The 18,754-nt window shown below is 51.7% G+C and overlaps 1 protein-coding gene and 1 non-coding gene across 5 annotated transcripts in view; both read right to left on the bottom strand.

Moving 5' to 3' along the window:
- Positions 1–4,004: 4,004 nt before the first annotated feature.
- The window catches only part of ANXA11 (annexin A11), a 42,381-nt gene continuing 27,631 nt past the window's right edge, over positions 4,005–18,754 (bottom strand). For 3 of the 4 annotated variants that reach the window (XM_040242576.1, XM_040242575.1, XM_040242577.1), the window contains 12 exons: positions 17,577–17,963; positions 16,248–16,335; positions 15,910–16,004; positions 15,165–15,278; positions 12,953–13,043; positions 12,500–12,579; positions 12,313–12,369; positions 10,194–10,287; positions 7,724–7,819; positions 6,659–6,717; positions 6,337–6,459; positions 4,005–4,800 (listed from right to left, as the gene is read on the bottom strand). In XM_040242576.1, the coding sequence (XP_040098510.1) occupies positions 4,741–4,800; positions 6,337–6,459; positions 6,659–6,717; positions 7,724–7,819; positions 10,194–10,287; positions 12,313–12,369; positions 12,500–12,579; positions 12,953–13,043; positions 15,165–15,278; positions 15,910–16,004; positions 16,248–16,335; positions 17,577–17,963 (1,344 nt within the window). In that variant the 3' untranslated portion in view covers positions 4,005–4,740. Of the gene's footprint in view, positions 4,801–6,336; positions 6,460–6,658; positions 6,718–7,723; positions 7,820–10,193; positions 10,288–12,312; positions 12,370–12,499; positions 12,580–12,952; positions 13,044–15,164; positions 15,279–15,909; positions 16,005–16,247; positions 16,336–16,436; positions 17,964–18,754 lie in introns of all 4 variants that reach the window. The other variant, XM_040242578.1, reaches the window with a different exon arrangement.
- TRNAC-GCA lies at positions 10,936–11,008 on the bottom strand. The gene has a single exon. It is a non-coding gene; the product is annotated as a tRNA-Cys (tRNA).

Raw genomic sequence — 18,754 nt, forward strand, 5'->3', positions numbered from 1 at the left:
TTTATAGCTTTAGTTCTTACATTGTTTTGTTTAAAGCTATTTTAGGTCAATGTTTATATGTGGTGAGGTGAAGATTCAGCTTCATTAGTTGGTTCGTGGATAGTTGTTGAACAGAATATTCTTTCCCCATTGAATGGTCCTGGCACCCTTGTAAAAATCATTTTAGCATAAGGTTTACATCTCAATTCTATCCCATGTTTCTATATACCTTCTTTATGCCAGTATCACACTGAATTACTACAGCTTTGTGGCAAGTTCTGAAATTAAGAACTATGTGTTCTCTTTGTTCCTTTTCAAGACTCTTGGCTTTTTGAGGAATTCCATACAAATCCTGGATTTAAGGATCAGCCAGTCCACACGGACCAAAGGCAGTTGAAGTTTTGATACATATTGAACTTATAGATCAATTTTTAGAGTATTGCTATCTCCACAGTACTGTCTTCTAATCCATGAGCACAGGATTTGTGTGTGTGTGTGTCTTACACCACCTTGGTTAAAATTTATTCCTAAGTATCTCACTCCTTTCGTCTGTTCTATCCAATAGGGTGAGTGAGGTGCTGGTCTCCAGCCACTGTTGCTCAACTACCTCTCCCCTCCACTGTCGTGTTTCTTACTTTCCGGGGCTCTACTGTTAGATGCCTATGTATTTATAGTTGTTACGTTTTGATGGATTTAAACATTTTATTAGGGTATGTCCTTGGTCTGCCAACATCTGCCTCTTAATTGGAGCATTTACTCCCTTTATATTTACTCCCAGGTAGTACAGTGGTAAATAACCTGCTTGCCAGTGCAGGAGGTATGAGAGATGTGGGTTGAATCCCAGGGTCAGGAAGATCCTCTGGAGTAGGAAATGGCAACCCACTCCAGTATTATTGCCTGGAAAATCCCATGGACAGAGGAGCCTGGCAGGCTACAGTCCACAGGATGGCGAAACTTGGACACAACTGAAGTGACTTAGCCACGTTGATACCTTAACAATGTTTTATTTCTTCATGTGGATTTTAATTACAGTATCATTTCAGTTTGAAGGACTTTCTTTGGCATTTCTCATACAGAAAGGCTACTAGCAAAAAACTGTCTCAATTTTTGTTCACCCAGGAATGTTAACTTTTCCTTCATATTTGAAGACTATTTTGCTAGATAAAGGATTCCTGCTGACATTTTTTCCCAGTGCACTGGATATGTCATCCCATAACCCTCTAGCCTCCATGGTTTCTGACAAGAAATCAGATGTTAATATTTTTGAAGACCCCTTGTATGTGACAAGGCAGTTCTCTATTTCTGACTTCACAATTCCTTGTCTGTCAACACTCTGGTTATAATGTGTCTCAAAGCAGATCTTCATAGAGATACTCCTTATGATCTGAGTTCCTGGGATGTGTGGATTAATGTCTTTCATCAAATTTGTAAGATTCCAGCCACTGTTTCTTCAAGTATTTCCGCTTTCTCTCTCCTCTGACCTCCCACTGTTTGTGTTGGTACACTTGATGAGGCCCCACAGGTCTTAGGCTCCGTTTACTTCTCTCCTCAGACTGGGAGATCTCAACTGACCTATCTTGAAGTTTGCCAACTCTTTCTTCTGCTTTCTCAGATATCTTCTTGAACCTAAGTGATCTTGTTTTTCTGTATATGGGTCGTACTTTGTTTCCTTGCATGCCTTGTAATTTTTGTTGAAAACTGGGCATTTTCTGGACATTATGTGAAAACTCTGGAAATCAGATTCCTCCCCGAGTCTGTTGTTGCTGCTTGCTGGATTTCTTATAGTTTGTCTAGTGACTTTCTGAACTGATTTTTTAAAAGTCTGTGTTCTCTGTCAAGTGTGGCCACTGAAGTATCTGTTCAGCTAACTTAATGGCCTCTAGTGATTCAACATTATCTCCTTTAACTCCTGGAACAAAACCCCAATCTCCCAGTCTTTACAAATGTGTTCTGTGTGTACTGGAGGCAATCTTTTGATATTCAGTGAGCCAGTCTGTGACTCTGCAGTAGCATTCACTTCCTGCAAATGCAGAGCCTGAAGGTCTGCCAGAGGCAAGTCTTCTGAGCTTATACCCAGCCCTGAACATGCTTTTGGTCCTCCAGATTCCCAGGAATTAGTGGGAGCACTCCAAAACCACTACTCTGCAAAGCATCACACTGTCAGCCTTTGCTCCCCAAACTTTTCAACTTGTCACCTGTTTGCCCCAACTGTTACCCCTCTCTCCAGGCATTAGTGCTAATGAAACTGCCTTCAAATGTCCCTAAGGGTTGCCATCTCCACCTTGCAAGAGTTCCAAATTAGGTAAAATAAAGTCATTTTGAGTCAGTCTTCCTGGAAGCAACCAGACAGATCAAAACAACCAACCATAATTCTTGAGAACAAGGTCCATTCTGCTCCATCCATTGCTAAGAACCTATAAAGGACTGTGGATACTGTTCTTGAGGTTGCCGAGCTGGGGTGAGGAGGATAAGGCTGGATAAGTGAGAATGCCACAAGACCCTCTTACCAAGACTCAGTTTTTGTTTATTTAAAGCTTTTTTTTTTGGTTGCCGCAAACTTTCAGTTCATTTTCAGATTTCTCATAAAGTTGATTCTGATAGTTTTTGCCATCTTGTCACTTTTTTTGAGGAACAGTATTTTCAATTTCCCTACTCTACCATTTTTGCTGACTACAATGAAGTTTAAGAAGCTCTGATCTAGTCTCCCCTTCATTTCAGGCCCAAAGAGGAGAAGTAACTTACCCAGGGTTACACAGCAAATCAGTAGCTGAGCTGAGGCCAGAATAGGGATGCCTGACTCCTGGACCAGTATTCTTTCTGCTTCAGGGCTGCACTGGGTTCAGAGTGGACACCAGTATTAGGCCAAAGTGAGTTTTCCAAGGAGTGAGAGGGGATAAGAGCCCCTTGTAGAGTTGGGGACTTGACTGACTGGATCCTCTGCTGAGAATGAACCCTGTATAGGGCCAGGTGGAGGAATGAGTAACAATGTCCTTGTTTTTAGAAGAACACACACAGAGAGCTTTCAGGCTTGATGAAGCAAACATTTTAAGCTAGTATGTGCCTGGGGAAATGATTTAGCTTGATTTTTAGGCTAGGAATATAACTCCCTGCCAAAGCACAAGGATAGCCAAGCATGCTGGGTCTTGGTCAAGTGGCTCGAGGCACAGGAACTGAGGCAGAGCTGAACTGACAAAGCAGGGCCTGCCTGCCTTCCATTCCAGAGCCCACAGCAGCCTTCTCTGGCAGGATAGACTAGGCTCTGTCCATTTCATGCCCCTTAGGCCATCTCCTCTTCTGTGTCCAGAAGGAAGGGAGGAGACAAACTGGTATCCCCAGGCAGATGTCTACTTTGTGGACAAGGCACTCACTGAGGCCCCTGCTAGGGCTCAGCAGGCTTGGGCTCACACCCTAGCCTCTGGCTTCTCTCCTTTCTAAACTTTCAACATAAAAAACCAGGAAGGAAGTGGAGATCACTGACAAGAAGACAAGCTCTGGGCTTCTGGATGAGACACAACAATTTCTAGAAAGTCTGCACCTTCTGGACTCGACTTCTCCTGATACCACCAACAAAGGGGCAAAGGGCCCACCATGAGACCACAGCCTAGAGCTCCCTTTCAGACTGAAGCATCCCTGCGGGGAGGAGCTGATCTCATGCCTCTCTGACTTTCTGCTGTAAGACTATCCCCAGGAGTCATGCACAATCCCTTCTGCCTGTGCCCTTCCTTCCAGACCTGGGGGAAGGACCACACTCCTCTTACTTGCCCTAGTGGACTTCACTGTACCCACATCTTACCAAAAACCCTGTGTGCCTTTTCAGCATCCAGGCCCTGAGCAAAGATTTCAGGAACCTCCATTTCTCATGTCCTTAAGGCCCAGTCCATGCAAATTAGTTATATTCAGGGTTTCCGAAGCACAAGTTTCTATTTAAAGCCATGTAACTTTTCACGAGCTAATAAGGATGGAACCCCTAAGCTACAGGGCAGAATCATGAAGCATGAGAAAGCAAACTGGCACCAAGAAAACACTTCCAGAACGTTCCAGAGCTGGCTGACTTTAATTTGGAAACAGCATTTGGCCATCGACATTCAGGGTTAAGGCACATTCTCAATTAGAAGAAGCCCTGTCACTGGCAGGGAACTGGCTTTGTTCTTGTGGTTTGTGTGGAAGGAAGAACAGATGACTTTCTGGCCTTTTCTTTTCTAAAAAGGAGCGAGTTTGGCAATAACAAAGCTCATGACACATTTTCACCAGATGCAGAAAGTATACCCTTAAAGGTTTTCCCTTTTACTCCTCAGTGAAGACATGGCACTCCAACCTCCTACCTCTTTCACACCCAAACTTTGTATGCAGCAAAGACGTGTATGCAACTGTCTGCAACTATATATTAAAAAAAAAAAAAAAAAAACCTCGGAACATACAAAATTACATGACTACAAGGAAGCCAAGAGTTTCAGCCATAAGCAAAGGGGAATGATTGCATGAGTCAGGAAACAAAACATCTACTTGAGCTGCAAGAGGCTGTGAGGGGTGGGGATGGGAGGAGGCGTCCTGAGAGTTCGAGACTGACTAGGTTCTCTGGCACAAGCACAATGCACGGATAAGGGCAGGGGAAGAGATGGGGCCGAGGCTCTACAGTCGGTCTGAACTGTGACACCTGGGAGCTACTTTGTAGATTTGTTAGAAACAGACGAACATTCTTCCGGCCCTTTCCTGGCATTGCTGTTGCCAGCGGGTGGACAGAAGTGACCCAGCAGCCACCGCTCAGTCGTTGCCACCGCAGATCTTCAGCAGAATCTTCCGGTAATCCCCCGAAGTGTCTCCCTGGTCACAGAAAGGAGTGAGACATCAAGTTAAGAAAGGCTCGACCAGTTCTGGCTTCCTGGCTCTTGATTTTCTTCTGCCCAAAGTGCCCTTCAGAGAGGTGGCCCTATCTTACGAAATTTCCCATTTTGCTGAGCAGGTGAGCAGCTCACATGCTGGCCTCACAGGTGCATGGACCGTGGACAGTGTAGCTCAGCCTCCCTAGTCTCCTCCAGTGAAAAAACTGAAAGCTGTACTCACCCCAATGATCAAAGTCAGAATTTGAAAAACAAGCACAAAAATAAAGCTTAAAAAGCCTGGAACACCCCTACCCAGGTCTGACTGATGGCAGCCTTTGCCCAGTGCGTTTCTGTTGTGCTAAACAGGGATTATACCATAAGGCACTACTGTGTCCTGTGCCGGAAATGCCATCTGCTGTGATACGATCATCCGGTGGAGGAGACAGCTACCATTTCGGCTCCCAGTTCACACTGAGCTCTCCTCCAACTGTCCACTGCACTTAGAAGTAAGGCCACAATGAGCTAATTTCTAATCATTATCTTCCTTGAGGGCAAGGCCTATGGCTTATTCCAGATGCCCACAGCCTACTGGCACACACAGGATTGCTGTCAGCAGCACTGTTTCTATAGCCAAGAAAAGAGAGAGAAGCTTCTCTCAAGAAGATGCCCAACATCAAACATCAGTGAGACTGAAATCAGGACCTCGGTGTGGCAACTTCAATTTTAAGATTCATGTGAGTTCAGAATTTAACTATCAGAAGCCCCCCTCCTTCCCACTCCTCCTGCAACAGAAATCAATTTTGTCAGACTGTCTCTGGCACACAGTGATAAAGACGCACTAGTATCTATTAGACACATACATGTCACACAATATGCTTTACATGGACCGCTTCCTTCAAGATCCAACACTTCTGGAGGTGGGATCATCTTAAGGATGATGGAACTAGGGTTCAGGGAGGTTTAAGCAAGCTGTGTGAGATCACATAGTGAGCAAATATTAACAGAAAAGCCAGAACTGGACCCCAAGTGGTGTGACCCCCGAGCCCTTGCTCTGAACTGCCTCCCTGTGCTGCCTCCACCATAAAGCTGCAAGAGGTGGCTCGTCAGGGAGCCAGAGCCATGCACCCTCTGAGGGGCCTGGGACCCGAGTTCTCACTGATGGATGCCAGATCCACAGGGTGGCTGGACTCTGAAGGCCAGGCCCCAGGCGTTCATGTGTGGGGGGTGGTACTGCGAGTCTCTCATGCTGATTGTGGACCCTCCTCTGCCAACCATTTCCTGAACAGCAGTTGTGCTGGATGCTGGGATGGAGGGTGGGGTGAGAGCAAGGTCAAGACCCTCCCTGCCATCAGGAGCTGACAAGCTGCTGCTGTGCACGCAGAGGAACAAGTGAAAACTGAAGAAGGCAAGTAGAGGACCACAGATGAGATGCCCATGCTTGGCTGAGGCCAAGCCCATAGGCGCTGTGAGGAGGAGGAGCCAAGGGGATGGGGGAGCAGCCAGGGAGACAACCCAGACGGCCCCCAGAGGCCCGTACCGTGATATCGTGGTACAGCGACTTGCCATACAGCCGCTTATACTCCGCTCTGATGTCCAGGAGGTCGATCTCGCTGCGAGACACCATGATGCGGATCAGGGTCCGGTCTTTGGTTCCTGCTCCCTAAAGAGAGTGGCCCAAGGGCATGAGCTGTGGACCTCCTCACCATCCAGTCCCCACCTTTCCTGGGCCCTGGGCCCCTCCCCGCCCCCTCTGGAGGAAGGCTGGCTCTCCTCAAGCTTCCTCCCCTGAGTAAGGTCTCAATCACAGGATGGGCTGAGACACCCCCCTCACCCAGACCCTGCACCTGGGGATTACCTACCCTCATGGCCTTGTTGAGCCTTTCGGCAAAGAAGGCTGGGGTATTCTTAAGACATTTCACTGGAAGAGAGAAACAAAGCATAAGCTGATCTGCAGAAAACTCAATCTAGCGGGGCATGGAGCACACAGCCTCCTCTCAGAAGGCCGGCTGTCCATCAAACAACCTCTGCATCCATCTTCCTCCCCGCTCATCTCCTTCAGGCTCAATTATCCCACAATCCTGGCTCCAGCCCTCTGGAATAGAAACATGCAGAGCCTGGACACCAACACAACCCCTTTCCTGATGACCAGTGTGATGGAGGAAGCTGTGTAGGGAAGGAATGTGGATGGTGATTAGGAGCCATACGGCTGCTCAGGCAGGAGGGGCCCCGCTGGGGATGGCGCGGCCCTCGGGGGGAAGGATGTCTGAGCAGAATGAACGTCTAACTGGGGTTCTCAGGCCATGACACCTACCGTGAGGGACACAGGGAACCTGCCCCACTCAGAAAGCTCCCAGAAAAGCAGAGCAGAGCCGGACAGCCCGTGAGAGTCCCAAGTGGGTACAAAGAGAGGCCAAACCCTCAGGTGGAGGGCTGGGGGAGGACTGGCCTGGAGCGTGCCAGGCCCTGCTCTGGAGGATAGAACCCAGGCACTGTGGGAAGCGCATAGCGTCCTGGGAGCTAGGCCAGCTTTCCTCAGCCAGGGCCTGTTTTGCTGTTGCAAGTAAAAAAAAAAATCTTTCCACGTGTTTCCATCACAAACATCTGACAACTGCCTCCAGGGATGTATTTTTAGAGAAGACTTGGCAGGATATGAGTCATCTTCCTCCCGGAGAGCGGCTGGTCGTGCTCCCACTGGTGCTCACACTGCAGCTCCCTCCCCGGAGCTGGGCTTGAAATACAGACAAGACCGCTGAGGGCACAGCTACACAGTGATCCAGGAAGCAGCCTGATTTCCCACTGCATAGGCAGCTGGATTTAACAATCTTGGACCCTTTCACTATGCTCGTCCTCAACCACAGGGTGGATGAGCACCCAGAAAACTCACAACACACCTCAGGCCCCAGCGGGCGGGCTGAGACACCTACCCACAGCCAGCATGCCCTGCTCCACGTCCCCGGACATCTCCCGGCAGATGCTCTTCTCAATGTCACGTCCTGTCATTCTCTGATACTCGTTAAAAACTAGCGGAAAGACAGAGGGACACATTATGAACTGAACTGTCCCTGACACTCGCCCCAAATTCTTGTGTTGAAGTGTCCCAACTCTCAGGACTTCAGAATTTAACTGTACTTGGAGATAGTCTTTAAAGAGGTAATTAAGTTAAAATGAGGCCCTCAGCATGGGCCCGGATCCAATCTGACTGGTGTCTTTATAAGAAAAGGAGATTTGGATACACAAGCAAACACCAGGGCTGCAAACACAGAGCTAAGAGCATGCTCAGACACAGCAAGGAGGGGCCACGTGCGAGCCAAGCAGAGAGGCCGCAAGAGAAACCCTCACTGCCGGCACCGTGATCTTGGACTTCTGGCCTCCAGAACTGGGAGAAAATAGATTTCTGCTGTTTAAGCCACCTGGCCCATGGTATTTTATTATGGCAGCCCGAGCTGACTCGGACAGGACGCGTGGTGAGAGCTCTGCCTCCTCCCAGAGCCCGCCTCTCCCACCCTGCTCCTGGCACCCTAGGTGGTCCCAGTGACCACGCTGGCCCAGCTTTCAAGTCTGCCGGTTCTTCACCCCAAGGCAAGCGCATTCCCCGCCCCCCAGCCTGCTCACTCAGTCCCCTTACCAGCACCTCTGCTCACCCACTGTACCTCAATCCCCTGTCCAGGAGCCCTGACACCAATACGCTCTGCTCAGATCCACCACTTCCAGTCCCGGCCCTTCTCCATCATTCTGTGTGTCGGTCTTTCTCAATCTGACTGTACGCTAACACAACTCTGGCACCCCAGCTTACCCTGGGTTGGGCTGAGCACCCACGGGAAGCGGGCTGTGGGTTCCCAGAGAGGCAGGTGGAGCCATGGAGACCTGGGTCCTGACTTGAGCTCCGCCCCAGGATATGACCCCATCTTCCCTGGCCAAGGTTTCGGTTTCTCTGTTCTCCAAACTGCTGTCATTCGCGTATCAGAATCATGATTTCTCCCACCTCTGAATCCAACTCAGATCAGCTCCTCTTTTCTCCTGACTAGTATCATTCATGCAATCCTGATGTGCTATAAACATATTTCATGCTTATTAAAATAATGGCCAAGACGAGCATGTGTGCACACTTGTTCCACTGCAGTACAGTGCAGAGGTTCAAACGTGCTGTGGAGGCAGACAGCCTGAGGGCAAGCGCCAGCTCTGCCACATTACCAGTTGGGTGCCTGAATTCCCCAGCTGCCCTTCACCCCATTCCTCATCTGTAAAGCGGGAGAATGGCGTCTGTAGGCATTTATTAAAGGCTCAGTGCACACACACAGTGGGTGCTAGAGATCCCACCCCGCTGCTAGGTGTGGTCACCGTTCTCCATCCTCACCTGCCCTCTTCTGCGCTGACACTGCTGGCCTCTAGGACACCCCTTTCTCGGGGTGTCCCTCCTACGTCTCCTGCCCTGGCCAGAGCCCTGTCCTCAGACCACTGTGCTCCCTCCCGGGGGGACCACTTGCAGTCCCGGGGCCTCAAACTCCTTCGACCCACTCAGCTCCCAAACTTCCATCTCTAGCCAGACCTCTTCAGACCTCCGGGCTCACAGACCTAGTGGCTTCCACGGCACCTGTGGCTCCTGACTCCCTCCCCTCCTTAAAGCCTTCCACTCTCAGTCAAGGGCCCCACCCTCTCCCACTGGCTCAGCGGGGACAAATCCCGGGGTCCTTTCTCTCCCCCACACTCCACAGCCAATTCATCCGCAAACAGAGCCAGAATCTGACCTCTTCTCACCACCTGCTCCTACCAGCTGTCCACACCACCATCACTCCTCCCCTGGACTGACTGCGGCCGTCTCCTAACTGATTTCCTTCCTCACCACAGACCCCGCCACTCTTCTCAGTACACCTGCCAGTACACTTGCAAAACCTAAGTCAAATCACACCCCTCCCTCACACAGAGCCCTCCACTGGCTCCCTCTTTTATTCAAGATGGACACCGAAGTCCATGCAACTGTCAGCAGGGCTTCCTCCTGTATAGTACAGGGGACTATATCCAACCTCCTGGGATAAACCATAGAAATGACAATTTAAAAAAGAATGTATAAATGTGTAAAACTGATTCACTTTGCTGTACAACAGAGATTGGCACAACATTGTAAATCAACTATATTTCAATAAAAAACAAGAAATTAAAAACTGCTCCCAAACAAACTCTGAAATTCCACATTCTAGCAGGTAAAGATACCCGCCATCAGGAAGCCCCCCTTTCTCTCACCTCCTTCCTCGCTTTCCTCAGAACCAGATTCCAGCACAGGCAGGAAACACGCTGATAAAATCCTGCAAATCGCCACTAGGGGGCTCATTCAAGGAAGCGAAAGGAACTGCCAAGGGTTTCTGTTTTCTGGCTACAGGGCAGCCAGCACAGCCTTACCTGCCACCAGGTGGGCCCGGCTCCGGGAGCACAGAATCGCATTGAACTTGGACTCATCTGTTCCCAGGCGGTTCTCCCCAGCTGCATAGAGCTCCTGGACAGAAGATGGACAGATAGGCATGCAGACCTCACCCCCAACTCCAGGCCCAGGTCACCTAGGACAGCTGGGCAGAATCTCTGGACCCTGAAGCCCAGAGGGGAGGGAGAGGGGGACAGGGCCCCAGCTGAGTTCCATTCACTGTGCTGAGACATGCCATCCACACATCCCCGGGGCCGGGAGAGCCTAGGCCGCTGGGGTCCAGGACAGGCAAGGAACCAGGGGCCAGCAGCACAAAGGAAAACATAGGCTTGAGTTCTACCTCTGCTACCCTCATGCCACAGGACTCTAGGCAGGTCACTGGCCCTCTCAGTGTTCTCCGCTCTAAAGTGGGAAGAGTGAATTAGATTCAAGGCCACCAACCTGAAAGCCCAAAGGGGCCACTGGGTAACTTAAATGCAGGAATCAGGGCAGTTTAAGGCCAGAGAGTGGTGGGGACCATGGGGACTACACAGAGGTGCTTCTCAGCTGAGAACAGGACAGAGAAACAAGGCTCACAGCCCCCAGATCCACTTTTCACATAGTGGTTTAGTTGCTAAGTCGTGTCCAACTCTTACAACCCCGTGACCCACCAGGTTCCTCTGTCCCTAGAATTTTCCAGGCAAGAATACTAGAGTGGATTGCCATTTCCTTCTCCAGGGGATCTTCCCGACCCAGGGATCGAACCTGGGTCTCCTGCACTGCAGGCAGATACTCTACCAACTGAGCTAGCAGGGGAGCCAGAAATCCAGATGTCCATATGAAATTTCTCACCTTTAAAGGCAGTTTCCCTATCTATAAGCGGAAACACATAAGACAATAACGATATTACAATTGATAGATCGCAGTTATGGATGTGGGACTTTATGTGATAGCTGCCTGCCTATCATTTCATTGCATACACCATTTTATGTTTGTAAACGGGAAGAATTTGCAGTTTCCTCTTAAACTGCTGAAGGTCTAAGCTCAGCATATATGCCAATTGGTAACCTTTGAACCAGATGGCTCCAAAGTGCCTTCTGAGCCTCAGGTAGCAGCAGCTCGTGGACTTAAAGGCACCGATATCTGAGGGCAGAAGGTGCCCATCAGGGGCTCAGAGACCCCACACGTCAAGGTGAGGCCAAGCAGGTCCAGAACTAAGAAGGCAGAGTAGTCGGCACGGAACCCTTCGACCAAGGCAACTTCTGCCTGAGCTAAGAAACAGCCTGGACAGGAAACAGCAATGGGAAAATCCCCACAGGGGCAAGGCCAGAGCCTGGGGCTTTAAGGATGTCCAGCCTTAAGTTCAGTTATGGAAATGGGGGTCCCAAGCCAGGGAGATGTTAAGGAGGGGACTGGGACCAGGGCAGGGGCAGGGGCAGGCGACGTCTGGGCACAGGGAGTGAGCGAGGCATCTGGGCCTCTGTCTAGGCTCTGCCTCCAGGTCTCTCGGGACATAGCTCTGCCTTCCTGGGCCTCAGTGTCCTCACCTGGACACCTCAGTGCCAGCCAGCCCACCAGGAAGCTGGGGACCTCTCCAAGCAGAACTGCTATGGTGGTCTGACATCATTGGTGGGAAACCCAAACATCTCTGGAGAGGCGCTTGGATCCCTGGACAAAGAGAGGAAACGGCCAGAGACAGTTGCCCTTTTGGTCTGCAATTCACACCAGGCTGGGGACAAGGGCAGAATTCTAAGGCTATACAACTAACATGGCAGCTGGTTTGTTTCTAGGTTCAAATCAAAAACTTAACAGAATAATGGTCTAGGCAATCAAACACAAGAAAAGTACCAAGTCACATGAAATCCCACATCCATCACTGATCTACCAACTGTTAAAAGTAATATTATCCCACGTGGTCCCTCCTACAGAGCGGGAGGCTGAATGAAGCCTATGGAGGTGGGGTGATCTGTTCAAGGTAACACGGTTGATAAGCAGCAGAGCCTGTGAAACTCAAAGAGTCTGGAATCCACTCCTCATCTTTGCTGTTTCCACCCCTCATGATACAAGGAAGTGGGATGCGCCCCCTGCTCAGGAAGCCAGGTGAGCGGCCGTCACACTCACCTGCACATCTCTCTGGACGAGGGTCATGTCCACGTTTGTGCTTTCATCCCGGTTTCCCTGAAAGGAAGCAGGCTGTGAGGCAAGGCCACTCCTTGGAGCCACATCCCTCCCTCCCTGCTCTTCTTCCCCGTGGCTCAGATGTTCACCTCTCCCTACCGTGGGCCCAAGCTCTGCCCTGGGAAAGTACCTGACAGAGAGAGATGAGGAGCCGCTGGAAGTGTCCTGACGTGTCGCTCCGAATGGCCTCCTCCAGGGTCTTTTTGAATTCTGAAAACGAGATGCCGGGAAGGGCCACCCTGTGGCTCCGTGGACCAAGCTGCCCACTGCACACAGTCAACAGCGAGTGCTGGCACGAGGAGCAGGTGGCCCACACGGCCCCCAGGAACACATAACTGGAGGCCAGGAAGGGCGATGGTTCCCAGGCTGACCTGGCCCTGGGCACACCCAGGCTTTCCCTCAGCCCTCTCTTAAGCTCAGTCACCTGCTTCTATGTAAACAGCAATCAGGGCTGGGCCTGGGATGGAAGCCCAGTGTGTTGGGGATGGCAGGAGACAAGGAGACAAGGTCAGGAAGGGAGAGTTCAGGCCCTGGGAGGGAGAGGGTGTGGCCACGGCGGCTGAGGCCCTGGGGCCAGCCTAACCTGTCTTGTAGACTCTGTTCAGCTCCCGGATGTGCTCGTTGCTGCGGGAGGCGAGGATCTCGATCAGGCAGGCTTCATCAGTGCCCGCCCCCTGCGGAGCCAGAGCGCAGGACAAAGCAGGAGCTTGTGACAGCCTCCTTGCTGGCACGCAGGGAAGAGCAGCTGCCATGGTCCCTCAGGACACAAACCCCAGTGGAAGAGGCCACGGACACAGACCCACCCGTCATGCTGCTGCTGCTGCTACCCTGGCCTGAAGCAGCCAAACTCCCCCACACAGTCCCAGGAAAGTCCCAGGAAAGATCGCAACAAGGTGACAAGTAGAGACCCACTTGAAGGATCATCCCCATCCCATCTTCCGGGACACCAAGAAATCAGAGAAGTGTGGTGACTTGTCCAAAGCCACAGAGTAAATGGTGGGGCTGAGAGGCGGACCTAGATCTGTTTTATTCCAAGTTCATTCCATGAATAAAGTGACAAACAACTGAGAAAATGGTTTGAAAGCAAGAGCATCGACACGTGGGAAAACCTGACTCCCAGAGTGGAGAGTGGAGCGTCTGGAGACGCCTAAGAAAAGGCAACAACATTGAGGATGGAAGAGACGGCTGAGGAAGGGACAGTGAGGAGGCAGGGGACAGGGTCAGTAGCCTGCTTTCTGCATCGGGTTGCACCTTGGTTCTGATCACTAGCTGTGTGACCTTCGGCATGTTACTTCACCTCTCTGTGCCTCTGGTTCCTTGACCATAAAATGGGAGTGATACTAGGGGCAGATATGGTAGGTGTACTGGAAGCAACAGAATCCGGAAGGGCTTTCTTGACATAAGAGAAACCACTTCTGGTCTAAACCACTTTGTGACCTAAGCCTGGCCACAGTACTTGTCCTTAAGGGAACAACAGAGCAACAGGCAAGATAACAAAACATGAGTAAAGACCCTGGGTTCTGCGTCAATGGTAAAGACAAGCCTGAAGCACTTTCTTGAGCTGTTCTGCAGAACTTAAACCCTTCTGGGCGCTCAACCACCAAAACCAATGGAACCTAAGGGATGATGATGTTGACCTTTTGAGGTTTGGACTCTGTGGACCATTCAAGCCCCTTCATGAATATGCACGTGTTAGCTTAAGATTTCCCCAATTTTGCAGTTCCAGGAGACACTGCTTTGGGAAAGACCCCTGATGCTCTTACTTGCTGCAAGTAATGAATCCTTCCCCTGCTTCCTCGGCTTCCCTGGTGGCTCAGAGAGTAAAGATTCTGCCTGCAATGTAGGAGACTCGGGTTCAATCCCTGGATTGGGAAGATCCCCTGGAGAAGGGAATGGCAATCCACTCCAGTATTCTTGCCTGGAGAATCCCATGGACAGACAAGCCTGGCAGGCTACAGTCCACAGAGGCACCTTCTCCTGCTCCTTGGCTTAGTTGTGTCTTTTGACACCCACGGAGAGATGAACCTAGTTTCAGGGGATGTCCCTTTGGGGCGGGAAGAGTCACTGTGCCCACCAGGCCCTGAGGAAGGTTAGATTCCTTCTGGGGCGCCTGCTCAGCTCCCAAGGACTCCCCCATCTGTGGGCGTGGCCCCAGCCCATCCACAGGCACCTGCTGAGGGTCTTGGCAGTCACAGGACTAGGGGGAGGCTGAACCCAAATGAAGTCCATCAAAACCTGCCTCCTATTCGGAATCTGGACCAAGGGACAGCTGGCCTCTTCTGTGGCTGGATCTCTGACAGGTACTCAGGGAGGGGCCCACACAGATGCTGTGCCAAAGAGGGAGAGGCACAGAAGCAGATGGAAGAACGAAGCAGACACTCAGGCAGCAGGCATGAGCGATGCTGCCCAGGCCCGTCCCTCTCCAGGTCAGGCTGCTGTCGCTATCCTCCCGATTCTCCACCCTGGCTCTGCTTAAGCTCCTCAAGTGTTCTGTTATCTGCTAACAACAGAGTCCTGATGAATGAGGATATCACCCACTCCTCCCACCCCTACTATCACTGCATCACTGATCTTCTCTGAACCCCAGCTCCCACCATTTAAGGCAGAGAGACTTAGATGCTCCCTGATGATGAGTGATGCCTCATTTGCCTCTTGGAGGAGCCACCAAAAGTTCCCTTTTCTACAGCACTTGGACCCCAGGAGCTATACTGACAACAGTAGCTAATAATTGAGCTATGACACACACGTGGTCTAGGCCTTTGTCCATCACGTCCACACACACAGGACATACACACCTTGATAGCTTCCTTTATCTCATAAGCATCAAAGAGGACAGGGGTCTTCATCAGGGCTAAGATTGTCTTCTCAAAGTTTCCTGAGAGTTCAGATTTCAGATCTTTGAGCAAATCCTAATTGGACATTTAGAAAAACAAAATATCCTATTTTGAGAATCCACAGGAGGTGACCAATAGGGAACAATATCCCAGATCCAGCAGCATTTACAGAAAAGACAAACCTCAGGCCCCAGACTGACCTGCAGAATTGCAACCTGCATTTGAACCAGATTCCCAGGGAACTCATAGCCCATTAAAGTAGGAGAGACACTAGGCCAGAGCACTAGCCCGCATGTACTAGCCTCTATGTACTCAGTGGTTATCTTTCTGTTAATAAGATCCAAAAGCCCCCAGATTCAAACTTCTATATGTTCAGTACTTAAAGCCTCTTCTTTCAAAGAGAAATAACTTGCCCATGGTCTCGGTGAGTCATGGCAGAGCCAGGATAGAATCCAGATCCCTGGGCACCTCTCAGCAAACTTCAGTACCCTGTAGACTCTGGGATTTCTACTTTGAGCATCCCTTGCCTCTAGAAGATGCCATCAGTTGAGAGCCACCAAGAAACGCCCTAACATGCCTTACGGTCCATCTAGGAGATCCAGGTCCCGGGGAAAAGCAGGAGTAGGCTGCACCTATCAGGAGGATATGCCCTAATTCAGGAAGGAACCCCTGACCGTCCCTGTTGGTCCCAGGAACCAACACTCACCTTCCCATATGCTGTCTTGAAGGACAGGAGGATCTGCTGCCGTTGCTTGTTGGAGCGACTACCCAGGCAGTCAATGATGGCCTGCTCGTCGGTCCCTGGTGGAAGGAGAGGTGGGAGTGGGCTTGGGGTCACAGCGATGCTCTGTGGCTAGAGACTTTCTTGGCCTGGGTCCTCCAACTCCCCTGAGCATCCGCGATACATCCTCATATCTACACTCTCTCTTTAACCCCGGGGCCAGGCCGCCTCCACCCAGTGGACCCCAGCCCACAGAGGCACTGTGTGACTGCCGAGGGAGTCGGGGGAGGCAGCTGGGACTCGTGCCAGCCAGGGTCTCTCACCAAAGCCCTTCATGGCCTTCCGCAGGACCTCAGCGTCTCGCAGGGGGTCAAAGCCAGATGCATCTGTGATGGTGCCTCGGTTTCCAAACTACTCAGATAGACAGACAGACAGTAAGATGCTGCATTTCCTAGACGTGAGACTGCCTGCCCCAGACTCTGGAAATACCTTTCTTCTAAAAGTTGGGGTACCTGAAGGAGCCTGCAGTTGACAGCACAGGGGACTCAACACAGTCGGCCTAATGTGACCATCGCCTCCCTCGTGTCCTGGCACTGAAGCATCCTCCAGGCTGCCACGGCGAGGAGCCTACCTAGAGCTGAGTCCTGATGCTGGAAATCTACGCTATGCCCGGGTGCTCCAGATGAAGGGGAGGCTTCAGAACAGGGTCCTAGCCTCTCCTCAAGGCCTCAGCACTGCACATCGGGGCTCCCCTAACAGCCCTGCTTAGTCCACTCTCTGCATGTCAGAAACAGGTGTTCCTCCGGGATGCCTTCAAGTGTCCAGCCTTCACAATGGTACACACAGACCGGCTACCGCCTGGATTCACTCTGGTTTCCTGGACTGTGCTCTGGACTCTGTGACCTGCTTGCCTGCTGGACTTCTCAAATGACAGCTACGCTCCAAGCACACTGGATTTTTCCTGCCTAAACTCTCCCGTGATGGATGATCTAGGACAAACTGGCTTTAACAGAGGAGATAAGCTGAGAGAAAGATGAGGGGAAGGCAGAGAGGCACAAGGCAGGGCAGGGCAGGGGTAAGGGGATGTGTGGGTGTTGGGGAAGGAGGGGAATGGACCCTCTGACTAAAAATAGTAGTCAACCACATTCCACTAGCCCTGTGCTTGGCTGGTTTGGCTGTGTAACCATGACAATGAATTCTAGGCTCTGCAAACATGAACTGCTCTCCAAAATGAGCCAAGAGCAATCCTGAAAGAACCGCCAACAATTTTCCACACTCAAAGGGGCTGGTATTGAGTCTGGGAGGGCACATCCAGAGATTAAAGACTAAGAGCTACTGGGCAAAGGCTTTTTGAGACAGTTCTCACAAAGCCCAGGCAGTCAATACCACAAGAAGAACGAAGAGTACCTGGAGCGTTCAGACCCGCCTCACACAGGGACCCTCTAACCAAGCTGGGACAAACAGGGCAGTTCGCTGGGCCCTCAGGAGTGCAAGCAGGGGTGGGGAGTCTGTGAGAAAGTGATGCACTGAAAACCACAAGTCGGAGCTACAGGACTGAGCCCTCCCCCGTCCCTGCTGGGGGACACTAGGCCACGTGTCTCAGGCCCCTGGGGCCAGGCCCGGACAGGCAGTAGCACAGGGTCGGCACCTACCTGGGCTGGGGACACGGCAGGGGTGACGGTCCCAGAACCCGAGTACCCTGGATAGCTCGGCGCCGGGGGCTGCCCAGGAGGTGGCACTGGAGACTGTCCGGGGTAGGTCATGGGCGGCTGTCCAGGGTAGGCCCCTGGGGGCTGCTGTCCAGGAGGCAACATGGGCTGCCCTGGCACAGGGGCCCCTGGGTATGGCGGATATGAAGGCATCCCAGAGGGTGGGTTTCCTCCAGGGGGCGGGTACATTCCATACGAAGGAACAGGCTGCTGGGCGGGAGGGGGCTGCCCGAAACTCCCTGGGGGAACTGGAGGGTAACCACCCCCAGGGGCCCCCGGGTACAGGTTTGGCACGCTGGCTCCTCCAAAAGTCCCGGACATGCTGGCTGCCTGAAAGTCCACAAAGCAGAGCCTTAGACTAACAGCCCTGGAGAGGTAAGGCCACACTCCATCCATCCCTCTGCCCTTCCCCACCCTGAGCCCTGCAGCGGGAGCCCCGGAGCCACACTCGGCTCAAGCTGACTCCGAGCACCACCAGCTTCTCAGCAGGCCTATCAAGCCCACCCTCTGTCCCCATGCCCCAGCCTGCACCACTGGCCCCTTACCCTGCCTGCCTCGCTCTGACACCACACCGCTGTTCCCTCATGCTACTCTCTGTCTCCTCCCAGGGGCTGGCAGGTACTCCTAGGTGGGGGTTTCTATCCTCAGCACCTACCATGGGCCTGGTGCAAATTAGACTATGCAGTGGTTGCACTGTTTACACTGAGCGTATGTTTATCTTTAGATTATAAAATACACCATTTCATAAGCAAATCGAAAGTAGCATGCCTGCCTGTGTTACCAGGCACCTGCCCCCAGGCCCAACCAGGACAGTCATCCGCACGTACGAACACAGACAACACACGCCTGCATCCGGTCACACGTGCATGACACACACACACGCCCCCTCACCCTCCTCCCGTCCCTGTGCTGAGTGCATACAGAAGGTGCTCAATGCATATTCCTCACCCCTACCCAACCCCCAGGGCTGAAAGGAACCTGGAAGACCTCGCAGCCCAACACACGCCCCCAGCCCTCACTGGGGACAGTGAGGGACAGTGAACTGGTGAGAGCTTCGATGGAGACCCTCCTGTCCCAAGACACAGTGCGACACCCTCGGTGCCCAGAGGTAAACACACACC

The sequence above is a fragment of the Oryx dammah genome, unplaced genomic scaffold (genome assembly GCF_014754425.2).
Source record: "Oryx dammah isolate SB20612 unplaced genomic scaffold, SCBI_Odam_1.1 HiC_scaffold_6, whole genome shotgun sequence".
In the NCBI taxonomy this organism is placed as follows: Eukaryota; Metazoa; Chordata; class Mammalia; order Artiodactyla; family Bovidae; genus Oryx; species Oryx dammah.